The 15,034-nt window shown below is 44.5% G+C and overlaps 1 protein-coding gene across 2 annotated transcripts in view; it reads left to right on the top strand.

The window, feature by feature from the left end:
- cold (coiled) overlaps positions 1-15,034 on the top strand; it is a 140,820-nt gene that overhangs the window by 17,036 nt on the left and 108,750 nt on the right. For both annotated transcript variants that reach the window (XM_068371102.1, XM_068371101.1), the window contains exon 2: positions 2,217-2,339. In XM_068371102.1, the coding sequence (XP_068227203.1) occupies positions 2,217-2,339 (123 nt within the window). The remainder of the gene's footprint in view (positions 1-2,216; positions 2,340-15,034) is intronic.

Here is a 15,034-nt window from a genome sequence, read left to right as displayed (position 1 = left end):
GTCGACTTCCTAGGACAAGTCACACTTCTTCCCTCCACACACAAGCTTATGTAGGCCGCACGTTTCTTGCGTAGCAAGAACTTGCGAGGTGCAAGGACACTTTTTCTCGAGTGCTGCTCACTCGGATTCTGAGTCCCCGTGTAAGCCAAAGCCAGTAAGGCTGGGGACTTTCCACCCTACCTTGGGGGTAAGTCACCCAATGTAAATAGCGTGGTTTGTATTTCGGTTACGGAACAAATGACAAAATCGGAGATTTTGGTATTAGACAGGGTAGTGTTCTATCAGCACTTCTGTTTGCCGTATATGTGGATGATTTAAGTACAAAGGTCCTCAGCAGGGAAGGTGGTTGCACAGTGGGAGAGGTCAAGGTGAATCATATCTTTTATGCAGATGATATAATACTTTTAGCCCCATCTTTAAAAGCGTTGCAAATACTCATAGATAAAAGTATGGAATATTTGAAGTACCATTATCTTGAAGCCAATCCTGACAAGACCAAAGTTCTTGTAATAAAACCCTGTAATTTTATATCATTTAGTGAACCGTCACTCTATATTAATGACGTCAGGTTGGAAGTCGTTAAGTCATGTAAATATCTTGGCATGAATATTAATGACAATCTAAAGGACGATGACCATATTGCATCACTCTATCGAGGGCAATGCTTGCGAGGCAATATGTTGCTAAGGAACTTTCATATGTGCAATGATGAGGCAAAAGTACATTTGTTCAGATCTTTCTGTACTTCCCTGTATTGTATGCCTCTGGCAATGAAATGTAAAAAGGAAACCCTACGAAAACTTAAAATATGTTACAATGACTCTTTTAGGTACCTGATGGGAATAGAAAGGTTTTCGAGAGTAAGTGGACACTTTGTTTCTTTAGGAATACCAACATTTGATGAATTAGTGAGAAAATGTATTGTAAGTTTGTTTCAGAGAGCAAAGAGTTCAAAAAACCACTTAATTTGTGCAATTTTTAACAGTGATAGTTTTAAAAAATCATTAGTTTTTAAAGAGTGGTCTAAACACATTTTCTGTGTTTAGACCTTTTGTTTTACTCCTAATATATTTGTATATAACTATTAATTTTATTGTAATATTTTGTATATGGCTCTACAGCTGAAATAAAGAATTTGAATTTGAATTTGAAATTGAAATTTGAATTTGAATTTGAATTTGCATTTTTCCTAACATACAAACCTTAGCTATTTACACATATTTGCCTGCCAGCCCTGTCCCCCAAAGCAATTCCTACCTATAAGTGAAGTGAAGCAGTTCACTGGTGTGTGAGGGGGGAGGGGTAGCTAGCTACCACTCCCCTACCCCCCCTGCTAACTAGCGTGGGGGTAATACACCCTCGTTAAATTCTAATGGCTCGTCCTTTCAGCTACGCCGAAAGTAACCCCTATGTAAATAGCTAAGGTTTGTATGGTTAGGAAAAATACAAATTATCTCCAAATTTGTCATATTTGATAGATTCGAGAATTGTAAAAGGCCACAGAACCTAATACACCCCACCTAACCTAGCAGTTTCCAGGTCGCACCTAACTAAGGGGTAAAGCCCTCTGATCCCCTTTCCCAGTTCACAGACCTAACCAGGAACCCCCCCCCCCCTTCCCAGGTCACAGACCTATCCGGGAAACCCCCTCTTCCCAGGTCACAGACCTATTTGGGACCCCCCCTTTCCCAGGTCACATACCTATTTGTGAACCCCCCCTTTCCCAGGTCACAGACCTATTTGTGAACCCCCCCTTTCCCAGGTCACAGACTTAGCTGGGTACCCCCTTCCCAGGTCACAAAGCTACCAGGTTATAGACCTCTGGAGGGCAATCCCCCCCTGACCCCCCTTCCCAAGTCACAAACTAAAAGTAAATCACAAATAATAACTTACCTTATAATTAAGACGTGGAAATTTGAGTCAGCTGGGTCTCCTGGTACCTGGTGTTGTTGTGGAGGGTAGAGGCAACTGGCAGTGATGGAAAAGTGGTGCTATAAGTAGGCCTTTGGATAATTATGAGTGAAGATTTCAGGGGAATAGGATACCAATATTTTGTGTAATTTTTCGTGGATTTATTATGCGTCCCAGAGAATAATGTACTATACAGTGTAGAGAAGAAAAGGTTAGTTTTACCATTATTTATCGATTCATTAGTATTTTTAATTTATAGTTTTAGATTAGATACGTGTAATGATGTGATGTTTCCTTTTTTTCAGGTGTGGTTGGTCAAAAGTGTTATGCTTGCAAAGACCAGGATGAGAATACGGGAAAGTGCACAAATACTGTAGAGAACTGTAACTATGGTGAAGACTACTGTCTGTCCGAAATCAAATGGGGAAGTAAGTGTTTTCAGTGATCTGTATGCTGATGTTCACAGTACTTAAGAATTTCTTAATTTTCAATATTAAACTTACCCGATGATCATATGGCTGTCAGCTCTGCTGCCCGACAGAAAAACCTACGGGCGGAATACGCCAGCGATCGCTATACAGGTGGGGGTGTACATCAACAGCGCCATCTGTCAAGTAGGTACTCAAGTACTCGATGTCAACAAAGAATCAATTTTCTCTCTGTCGTGCCACTGGCAAGACCTACTAAATACGCTGTTACTAACTGGATTTGTTTTCACAACTATTTGGTGAAGTACACTATTCCAGTTTTGAGCTTTCACTATGCAGGGGTTTTATCTTCATTTCAAAACTTGAACTCGTTTTGGATAGATTTTATTTTGGTGACAAAGAGAGTATGGACTCTCTTTCACTTTTAAATGGCCGACCCTTCCCTTAGACGGAAGTGTGTTTAGGTTTTTAGTAATTTTGCTTAACACGTTATAGATCTTTATATTTTATATCTCTCCGCCTTTATTAGGCCTCTTCGATTAACTTTCCTTTTATTATAAACATATAAAAATAAATTTTTTATGTTTTGTTTATTTGCGACCTTTCCTTTTAGTAGGCGGTCCTAACTTGGAACCGAAGTTAATCAACGTTGAGCCCGTTATATCGTATTTAACCTTTAAAGATTTTAAAACTTTTTAAATTTAATGTTTTATGAAAGAATTTCTTTGATAGTCTCGTACTGTTTTCAAAGATGAACTAACGTTTAGTTTTTTAGTCTACGCAGTTGTTGACGTTCAGGACGTTCAACTTGCGCTCTATCGTTACGATAGAGAGAGAGTGTATCACGGTTTCACTTTGCAGTAAGAGTAAACCTATTCTAGCGTTTCGTTCATTCTTTCTTAGCTTAAATGGTTTAAATTCTAAATTAAAGAAACTTTTTATTTGGAAAACCTTTCAATTTTTTCCTTTAGCAAATAACATGTTTTGACGATATATAATTGGGCTCTTCTCTCAGGTGCGAAATCTAGAGAGAAAGAGAGAGATAGAGACGGAGGGAGAGAGAGGAGAGAAAACGTTTCGTTCAAGCGGGTAACGTTGTTCTCGTTTTACTCTCCTCCCTAGTCGCTGTAGGGGAAGAAGGTAAAACGTTTCTAGGGTTTTATTCTTGTTCCCAGGCTATGTGCGGTGAGAGATTGTAAACGTAGTTTATTTGATCTAGTGTTTAGTCTCTTTCCCAGCCACTGAATTCTTTATCTTTATATATGTTTTCTGTTGCATTATACGACTGTTTTCGCAATTACTACCTTTTAATGAAGGGTAGGATTGTGTGTTTCAGGTAGAAATCAGTATAAGTTTCGATTTCAGTGAAATAAGTGCAAAACAGAAAATCAAAGTGATAAAGTGATATGCGCAAAGTGTTACAGTGTTGCGTCCGAGGGTTCGTCTGTTCGTGCCTGTCGTTCACCTAGTCCGGGACCTCTTGCAAGCTCCCAAGCCCAGGGGAGAAGTAATGTCAAACGACTTATGGGTTCCTCAGGCCTTGATCAGCGAACAGACGTTTTTTCCCTCCGTGGTTTCGGGCGTATCTACCCAAGATCGCCCCACCCACACAAAGACGAGAGAGCCCATTTACTTCTCGTCTGCGGAAGAGGTTTCTCGTAAGAAACCTTGGACCAAGGTCTCGCAGCTTATTAAGTGCAAGTCGGTCCCTTCCGCGCAAGTCCAACGCCCCAGGTGTAGCCACTGGGTCAGTTCGGACTCGCTGCAGTCATCCGACGACTGCACACCTCCCAAGAGAGGCAAGGTGGTACCGCAACAGGCAGTAACTCCGTCTGTTGCCGCACCCGCTGTTTTAGACCCTTAGTCACAACGGACAGTAGCTCCGTCTGTTGCCGCTTTTGTAGACCCTGAGTGGTCTTTACTGCAGTCTATGCAGACTCAGTTAGCTGCGGTTATGCAGGAGTTTCGTGCGGAGAAGGTTAACGCTGCACCCGTTAGCCTACAACCTGTCACGGTTGTGCGCCCAGCTCACGCTGAGGCTGCCTGCTCCCACACTCCGGCTGCGGAGAGGTTGGCGCTGCACCCGTTAGCCTACAACCTGCCACGGTTGTGCGCTCAGCTCACGCTGAGGCTGCCTGCTCCCACACTCCGGCTGCGGAGAGGTTGGCGCTGCACCCGTTAGCCTACAACCTGCCACGGTTGTGCGCCCAGCAGACGCTGAGGCTGCCTACTCCCACACTCCGGCTGTGAGAGCTCCTCCACCCATGCGCAGTCGACCCTGCCAGACGCATGCTGACTCCCACAGACGCACGGAGCACTCCGTTGCCGTGCGTGAGCTACCACAACAACAGGAGGGTGGAGTTAAGCTGCCGTGTTTTGACACGGTGCGTCAGCCTCCGCAACCCACTGTGGTTTCCGCCACTCACCCGCAGCAGACTAGTCAGTCAGGAGTTGAGGCTTCCCCACACAGCTTTGGTCGTTGCCAGCTCACAGACTGTCAAGCAGTTACATGACGTTGCCTTCTGGTCTGCTACTAATGCACCAGTGCTGTATGTCCTCACGCACCTGTTGTGGTTGACAGTTCAGTTTTTTGACAGTTCACAGACTGTCAAGCAGTTACATAACGTTGCCCTCTGGTCTGCTGCTAATGCACCAGTGCTGTATGTCCTCACGCACCTGTTGTGGTTGACAGTTCAGTTTTTGACGGTTCACAGACTGTCAAGCAGTTACATAACGTTGCCTTCTGGTCTGCTGCTTATGCACCAGTGAGACCCTCACTGAGATAACCTAGCTTTTCTCGGACAAGGTTCCTGTGGATGAGAAAGTGCTGTTCTCCCTCCTACTGATATTCCTTTGAGGACTCTGTCATTTGGAGAGGAGCCTTAAGCTGCTTAGCCTCCTATGGACTTTAATTAAAGCATAACAAGGCTTCCAGGGATGGTAAATGGTTCCGCTTCAGTCGCTAACCCCGTCTGTTGCCACACCTGCTCCCGTAGACCCTAATGGGCTTTGCTGCAAGACATGCAGTCCAAGCTTGTGTCCTTGATAGAGGACTTTTTACGGAGAAGAACCTTCTGGCCAACAACCTTCCTACCGGTTGGTTGTGCGCCCTGTTGACACTGAGGTATCCTACTCGCGTCCGCCAGTTGAGGTGGTTCCTCCACCGATGCGACCCAGAGTGGGTTGCCAGTCGCACGTTGACGTTAAGCGACGCTCGGAGGTGGTTGTTGAAGTGTGTCACTAGGAAGACGTTCAACAACCAGCAGAGGTGACTTGTTGTGACGCAGTGCGTCAACCTCAGCAACCCGGTAGGGTGTTGACTGCACAACCCAGACAGTCTAGACAGTTTCGGGTTGACGCTGTACTTCCTCGCGTCCCCATGGTTGACAGTTCACAGACTGTGCAGCAGTACCATGATATTGCGTCCGGCTCCGTCACGCATCCACCAGTGCGACCGGATTCAGCGAGTCAGACGTTGCCCACTCCGTTGCCGTTTCCTCATCAGTTTCGGATAAGGAACCCTCTGATGAGGACGTTGCTGAACTAGACGATCAACCCCCAGCCCTGCTATCCATCCAGAAGATGCTGAAGAAGGAACGCTGCCCTGTCAGGCTGTGGATGAGTCTGGTAAGGACACTGTCATCCGTGGTTCTTTTGTGTCACTTGGAAGACTACACCTCCGTCCTCTTCTGTATCATCTAGCTTTTCACTGGAAAAAGGACAAGACGCTAGAAGCGGTCTCGATCCCGGTTTCCGGAAAGATAAAGTCTGGTCTGACTTGGTGAAAGGACTTTATCAACCTTAGAAAGGGTCTTCCCCTGACTGTTCAGACTCCCAACCACGTTCTCTTCTCGGACGCATCGGACGTAGGCTGGGGTGCGACATTAGGCGGTAGGGAATGCTCGGGATTATGGAACTCGAGTCAAAGGACAATGCATTTCAACTGCAAGAAGCTACTGGCAGTACGTCTGACCTGGAAAAGCTTCAGGTCTCTCCTTCAAGGCAAAGTGGTGGAGGTGAACTCGGACAACACCCGGCTTTGACGTACATCTCCAAGCAAGGAGGGACTTACTCTCTGACATGGTACGAGATCGCAAGGGACCTCCTCACCTGGTCAACAGGTCTAGACTTTTCACTAGTAACGAGGTTCATCCAAGGCAACTTGAATGTCATAGCAGATTGTCTCAGTAGGAAGGGACAAATAATTCCAACAGATTGGACCCTCCACAAGGATGTATGCAAGAGACTTTGGGCCACCTGGGGCCAGCCAACCATAGATCTCTTCGCAACCTCGATGACCAAGAGGCTCCCAATAGTTTGCTCACCTATCCCGGACCCAGCAGTAGTTCGTATAGATGCCTTTCTACTAGATTGGTCACATCTAGATCTATATGCATTCCCTCCGTTCAAGATTGTCAACAAGGTACTGCAGAAGTTCGCCTCTCACGAAGGGACAAGGTTGACGCTAGTTGCTTCCCTCTGGCCCGCGAGAGAATAACTCACCGAGGTACTTCGATGGCTAGTAGACGTTCCCAGAACACTTCCCCTAAGGGTGGACCTTCTACGTCAGCCACGCGTAAAGAAGGTACACCAAGGCCTCCACGCTCTTCGTCTGACTGCCTTCAGATTATCGAAAGACTCTCGAGAGCTAGAGGCTTTTCGAAGGAGGCAACCAGAGCGTTTGCTAGAGCAAGGAGAACATCCACCCTTAGAATCTACCAATCGAAGTGGGAAATCTTCCGAAACTGGTGCAAGTCAGTATCCGTATCCTCGGCCAGTACCTCTGTAACTCAAATAGCTGACTTTCTCTTATATCTGAGGAAAGAACGATCTCTTTCAGCTCCCACTTTCAAGGGTTACAGAAGCATGTTGGCATCAGTCTTCCGTCACAGAGGCTTAGATCTTTCCAACAATAAAGATCTACAAGACCTCCTTAAGTCTTTTGAGACCACGAAGGAGCGTCGTTTGGTTACACCTGGTTGGAATTTAGACGTGGTACTAAGATTCCTTATGTCAGACAGGTTCGAACCGCTTCAATCAGCCTCCCTGAAAGATCTCACCTTTAAGACTCTTTTCCTGATATGCTTAACCACAGCTAAAAGAGTCAGTGAGATTCATGCCTTCAGCAAGAACATCGGATTCTCATCCGAAACGGCTACATGTTCTACAACTTGGTTTTCTAGCCAAACACGAGCTGCCTTCTCGGCCTTGACCAATATCGTTCGATATTCCAAACTTATCGCATGGTTTGAAATGAACTAGAAAGAGTATTATGTCCTGTAAGAGCTCTTAAGTTCTATTTAAAAACCTTTACGAGGCCCGTCTGAAGCTTTATGGTGTTCAGTTAAGAATCCATCTTTGCCTTTGTCAGAGAATTCTTTATCCTATTTTATCAGACTGTTAATACGAGAAGCTCATTCCCATCTGAATGAGGAAGACCAAGCTTTGCTGAAGGTAAGGACACACGAAGTTAGAGCTGTCGCAACTTCCGTGACCTTTAAACAAAATAGATCTCTGCAAAGTATATTCGACGCAACCTATTGGAAAAGCAAATCAGTGTTCGCGTCTTTTATCTTAAGAATGTCCAGTCTCTTTACGAGACCTGCTACACTCTGGGACCATTCGTAGCAACGAGTGCAGTAGTGGTGAGGGCTCCACCACTACAATTCCCTAATTCCATAACCTTTTTAATCTTTCTCTTGAAATGTTTTATTATTGTTTTGGGTTGTCCGGAAGGCTAAGAAGCCTTTCGCATCCTACTTGATTTGGCGGGTGGTCAAAGTCATTTCTTGAGAAGCGCCTAGATTAGAGGTTTTGATGAGGACCTTTAGTATGGGTTGCAACCCGTCATACTTCAGCTCCTAGGAGTCGCTCAGCATCCTATGAGGATCGCGAGGCTCAGTAAGGAAGACGTACTTAAAAAGGCAGAGTAATTGTTCAAGTCGACTTCCTTACCAGGTACTTATTTATTTTATGTTTGTTATTTTGAATAACTGCTAAAATAAAGTACGGAATACTTAGCTCATAATAATGTCAACATGTAATGCTGGTCTCTACCCACCCCCCTGGGTGTGAATCAGCTATATGATCATCGGGTAAGTTTAATATTGAAAAATGTTATTTTCCTTGGTAAAATAAATTTTTGAATATACTTACCCGATGATCATAAATTAAAGGACCCACCCATCCTCCCCAATAGAGACCCAGTGGACCGAGGAGAAAATTGGTTCTTTGTTGACATCGAGTACTTGAGTACCTACTTGACAGATGGCGCTGTTGATGTACACCCCCACCTGTATAGCGATCGCTGGCGTATTCCGCCCGTAGGTTTTTCTGTCGGGCAGCAGAGCTGACAGCCATATGATCATTGGGTAAGTATATTCAAAAATTTATTTTACTAAGGAAAATAACATTTTAAAATAATTTTTTGTTCCTACGCAAATTAATTTGGCTGGTTAATATCTTCCTTTTAATAATAAAATCCTACTCAAATACAAACCTTTTGCTATATACTAGGTATATACTGTATATATATACAGTATATATATACCCTCGTTTATCGCGGTAGATAGGTTCCAGACGCGGGCGCGATAGGTGAAAATCCGCGAAGTAGTGACAGCATATTTACCTATTTATTTAACATGTATATTCGGACTTTTAAAACCTTCCCTTGTACGTAGTACTGTTAACAAACCACCCTTTAATGTACAGAACACTTAATGCATGTACTACAGCACCCTAAACTAAAACAGGCACAAATATTAAAGGCGATTTTATATCATGTGTTTCCTAAACACCTAAAAAGCACGATAAAAAATGGCAACCAATGTTTTGTTTACGTTCATCTCTGATCATAATGAAGAAACAAACTCATTTAGTGTACACATATATGTATAGGTTAGTTTTTGCATCGATTATATTGATTATACAGTACTGTATGTTGATTTTTTTATTACCAATGTTTTAGTTTACGTATTTTTCTTAGGACTTCCAAATGAAATCTTTTTCTTTATGACGCCGCCTGAAACGACGGCGTGTACGCTCAGTAAACAACCACGCTCAGAACAAACAAGGCATTTAACGCGCATGATGATAGTGATAAATAATGATACAGTACATACAGTATTTACAGTAAAAGCATTTACAAAATATGTTACCTTACAAATATAAATTATACAGTACTTGTACGTAGCAAAGCAGGAAAACAATTTGAGAGAGAGAGAGAGAGAGAGAGAGAGAGAGAGAGAGAGAGAGAGAGAGAGATTGTTTTACGTACGAATGTAAATTTTAAACAAAAAAAATATGATAGGTTACAACATGTAGACTTTTAAAACCTTCCCTTTAACTTAATGCATACAGTACGTACATTACTAAACTATAAAACAGGTTAAAGTAAAAAATAAAGATTGTTACTGTACTCACCACGAAAGAAGTTCAAGAAAAACTTGAATGACGATGGCGATGAATTTGCTGCACAGTAGAAATGATGATGAGGAAGCTGATAATGTGTTCTACTGTGCAGTCAATGATAGTATTTTACGTCTCTTCAGACGGAGGTGTCTTTTCCTGGGACACCTCTTCAACTTCTTCAATTTCTTCCGAAGGCGTACTAGCAGGAGGAACTGGCTCTTTTTTGCGAGGCTGGAAGAACATTGTGATCGGAAGTTGTTGCCGCTGCTTCTTTTTTCGATCCAAGAGCATCCTGTAGGGAGTCATGATGTCATCGACCTTATTTGAGAATTGCATCGAGCGAACCATATCCTCGTCCCACTCTTGTAACATTTCTTTCGCCTCCTTCATATGGTTGCAGAACTTGGCAAGCCGTTCTAATGTTAAGCCCGTTTCTTCGACATTTTCTTGGGTCTCTTCCTGGGCACCCTCACTCTCTTCCTCACTTGCCGATTTCGTCAGGTCTTCGAGGTCTGCGTCAGTTAGGGGCTGGGAATGGCAGTCCAACAACTTGTCGACGTCTTCAGTCGTCATGTCGCCAAACCCGTCACCTCCAATTATGGCAGCCAACTGCACAGATTTCCGTATTGCAGAGTGTTGGATTTCCGACGGAGTAAATCCCTTGTCGTCGTAAACAATCTCGGGCCACAGCTTCTTCCAGCTCGCATTCACGGTAGCAGGTTTCATCTCTTGAAGTGCCTTTTGAATATTCTGCAGGCACGTGGCTATGGTGTACTGCCGCCAGTACGCCTTCAAGTTGAAATCTTCATCCTCGTCATCTTGGGCAGCATCCACACACGCAACGAGGTCCGCCAAGGTATTCTTCGTGTAGAGGGCCTTGAACGCCCTGATAACCCCCTGGTACATCGGTTGAATTAATGACGTGGTGTTGGGTGGCAGGAACTCAACCTGAACGCCCTCACGCGACAGGTCAGTTGCGTGTCCACCAGCGTTATCCATAAGGAGAAGGATCTTGAATGGCAAGCCCTTCTCTAAGAGATATTCATGGACTTGCGGGATGAAACACTGGTGGAACCAGTTGGAGGTCAGCATCTTCGTAATCCATGCTTTTTGATTATGCATCCAGTACACGGGAAGGAGATTCTTATTTTTATTTTTCAAAGCGCGAGGATTTTTCGACTTATAAATAAGCCCTGGCTTTAACAAAAATCCAGCAGCATTGCCACACATCACGAGGGTAACGCGATCCTTGAATGCCTTAAAGCCAGAGGCTTTGGCTTCCTCTTTGAACAGGAAAGTTCGCGACGGCATTCTCTTCCAAAACAAGCCGGTTTCATCCATATTAAACACTTGTTCCGGCTTGTATCCACCTTCAGCGATAATGTTCTTGAAAGTCTGGTTCACGTAAGTTTCAGCAGCGGCAGTGTCAGCGGAAGCAGACTCCCCATGCAGGGAAACGCTTTTCAGGGCGAAGCGTTTCTGAAACTTCGCGAACCATCCTTTGCTGGCGGAAAAACGTTGTTTCTGACGCTGGGAATCAGTGGAGGTCCCTGGTTGAGGTTCATCTACATCATCATCTTCTTCAGCATGGTCGCCATCGTCGTCATGAGGTTCCTTTGCCGCAAAATTCTCATACAAGCTCAAAGCCTTTGTTCGGATGGTGTTCGTATCCAACGCTATGTTCTTCTTCCGACAGTCGGCAATCCACACAGCTAAAGCACCTTCCATGCGTACGATCGTTTTATTACGCGTTGTAACGACTCGCTTCGCTGATCTGCTAAAGGTGATTGCAGCAGTCTTTCTAATGTTCGCCTCGTCCTTCTTGATGTAGCGAACGGTGGATTCGTTGATGCCAAAATGGCGGCCGGCGGCCGCGTAACTTCTACCATCTTTTAACATGTCGAGAAGCGTAACCTTCTCAGCTATCGTCATCATCCTTCGGTGGCGTTTAGGCTCACTACCAGCCTTACTAGAAGCAGAACGCTTGGGAGGCATTGTAACAGAAAGTTCAACAAAAAGTTCAACTTAAAACAGTCGCACACAGCACAGATTAAACTTCACAAACTTAAGAACGTCTACTCAGCAATACGCGGAAAGAGAAAGTGAACGATCCAGCCCCGCGAGAACTTTGATGCTGCGGGTAGAAGATGCGGGCAAAACACCAATCACAGGCTAGATAACAAAACTTGAGTTTTGATTCGTCATCTATCAGTGCTTGAACCAATCACAACCCGTCTTACAGTACTATGGTGCGTTGGTTACTCATAGAAGATGTCCCGCGCGCACTGAACGTACGTAGATTAAGTACAATACCGTAATAATAATAAATAATGATAATAATACTGTACAGTAATAATAATAATAATAATGATTAATAATAATAACAATAATAATTTTATTAACAACAACAACAATAATAATAATAATAACAATAATAATAAAAATTTACGTACACTATTTTACGCCTCTCTCTCTCTCTCTCTCTCTCTCTCTCTCTCTCTCTCTCTCTCTCTCTCTCTCTCTCGTACGCTTACAGTATTCGAATTGTGATTTTTGCAACAAAGAATATTATTGGATGCAGTACTGTACTACGTACGTATACATACAAAAGATTCATGGAAAAGAAGCACATCCATTACAGTACACACCATTCTAATATGGTATGACTGCATCTGATTTGCGTTTCATGTTCGATTTAATTTTACTACGTACTGAATTATCGTATGATCACATTCTCTTTTCGTGTTTTATTTCTTTCTGTGCTGAATTATATATCATATGTAATGCAATGAACAATCAGTAAGAGCAGATATTACTAATTTAATGGAATTACAGGTAACAAAATATCGTATTTGGTTGTCTTCAGATTTTGCGGTATTTTCGAATTTTCCGGAAAATCCGCGATATGTATATATATATGGGTTATGGGAAAACCCCGCCAAGTGGTGAATCCGCGATGGTCGAACCGCGAAGTAGCGAGGGTTCACTGTACTCAGACAACCACATGCCAACATCTTCCACAAAGCCGTAGCTTCGCTACGACTTCACGCCTGGAGACTATCTAGCATCTCCTCTCTGATAGAGGATTTTCGCAACAAGTTGTGATCAGGATGTCTGGACATCTGCGAAAGTCATCCGCAGCTGTCTACCAGGCAAAGTGGAAAGTCTTCTGTGGTTGGTATCGTGGAAGTGGTATCTCTCCGCTCGATGCCACTATTCCAACAATAGCAGAGTTCCTTGTGTATTTGTGGGAAGAAATGCTCCTTTCAGTCTCGGCGGTGAAAGGCTATCGCTCAGCCTTAAGTCTAGCCTTCAGGCTCAAAGGAATGGACATTTCTTCTTCGCTGGAACTTTCCCTACTCATACAAAGGTATGAATTTACCTGCCCTCAGTCAGAAGTGAGACCTCCTCCATGGAACGTGGTTCGAGTTTTCAGGTCTCTTAAGAGATCTCCTTATGAACCATTACACCAAGCTTCAGACCGCCACCTAACTTGGAAGACGGTGTTCGTACTAGCTTTGGCTTCGGCCAAGCGTGTTAGTGAACTTCATGGTCTCTCGTATGACATCGCCCATTCAAGGGGATGGGGGGAGGTAATGTTCAAATTCGTCCCTAAGTTTATTGCTAAGACTCAGAATCCGGGAGTAGCTGACCCTCGGTTCGACTCCTTCCAGATTTCAAGTCTCCGTTCTGTAACAGATGACCCAGACCATCTCCTACTATGTCCAGTAAGGAGTTTGAGGTTATATCTCAAAAGAACAGCTGCAGTCCGTCCTTATGTGCCAGCGTTATTTGTGAGCATTGGGAGGACTAAGAGGAGGGTCACCAAGAACACCATCTCAGCATGGATTCGTAGGGTGATTCATCTGTCCCTTAATCCAGTCCCTCCTCCTTCACGTCGCCCTAGAGCACATGATGTCAGGGGCGTAGCTAAGTCTCTGGCCTTCAAAGAGAATTTTTCAGTGACGCAAGTTCTTCAAGCTGGGGTGTGGAAGCGTCAGACGACCTTCACAGCCCACTACCTGCAAGACGTGGCCCACAGGAGACTCGATACGTTCTTTATCGGCCCTGTGGTGGCTGCACAACAGCTGGTTTAAAACCTCAAGTTCCTTATTGGACAAGCAGCAGAAGGTTGAGGGCATTGTTACCCGGTTTTAGTCTGTTTTAGTCTCTTGGGGAAAGCATCATCTTGGGTTTTCTGCATAGCTGACCTCAAACCACTGCAGGTAAATCATGTTTCCTTGTGTTCCTAGTATCAAGCTAATACTGTCACGTCCCCATACCCTGACGAGGTGGTATTTGGAGAGTCATAGCCTAAAGTTTCCATCTAAAGAACTTCAGGTCAACTTCCTAGGACGAGTCACACTTCATTATACTTTCACTCAGCTTGCGTAGGCCGCTGTCCTTGCATAGCAAGGTTCTAGCGAGGTGCAGGGACTCCTTATTTTTTGAGTGCTGACACACTCAAATAACGAGTCCCCGGGCAAAGCCAAAGAGCCAGTACTGGCTGGGACGTCCACCCATCCTAATAGGCGAGTCACCCCTATTAAATAGCGGGGTTTGTATGTCAGTTACGGAACAAATGACAATTTCTTTGATAATTTGTATTTGTTCCAACACGAATACTTACCTTCGAACTACTTTCTTATAGGAGATCACTGGTTATCTCTCTCTGCGACCAGAGTTTTGAATAGATACCCCCCGCTCCGCGCTCTCAGTAGCTTTTACCCCCGGCATCCAGGAATGTGCCCCGAGGGTAGGATTAACAGTAGGTCGCCCGTTAGTCGGGTCACCTTCCTCAATAAGTTCTCTGGTCGAGAGAGGTGAACATCTCTCGCTCTCGTATCTCTGTCGATCCTTTGTGTGCGTCCTGTGCCCCACGTGTTCCCAGCGTGGCAACTTGCATTTTTATAGTGTGCTTTCCCAAGTGTTCCTGTGCGTTCACTTTTCAACCGTGTGCTTACCCAGTGTTTCATTCATTTCCTTAAGTGCTTGTGTCGTGCGTTGTGTGCGTTATGGAGCAGGTTCGCCGTTGTCCTGGGCCTAGAACCGGGAAATCGTGTGGAGCGTTCCTCTCCAAGCCTGAAGTGGATCCTCACTCCCTTTGTTCCTCCTGTAGGGGTAAAGTGTGCTCGTCAGCAGACACGTGCCCCGAGTGCGTGGACTGGAGCGATATTCAGTTGGTACGTTATGGTACTAAGAAAAGAAAATCAGCGAAACGTTCCCCCAGGAAAGTTAGTGTTTCCTCGCCGATTCCGTCGCCCAGTGAGTGTTCCGACGGGGTC

Source organism: Palaemon carinicauda, chromosome 3 (assembly GCF_036898095.1).
Source record: "Palaemon carinicauda isolate YSFRI2023 chromosome 3, ASM3689809v2, whole genome shotgun sequence".
Taxonomy (NCBI): Eukaryota; Metazoa; Arthropoda; class Malacostraca; order Decapoda; family Palaemonidae; genus Palaemon; species Palaemon carinicauda.
Note: the sequence above shows the minus strand (reverse complement) of the source record. Positions and strands in the feature narration are given on the sequence as shown.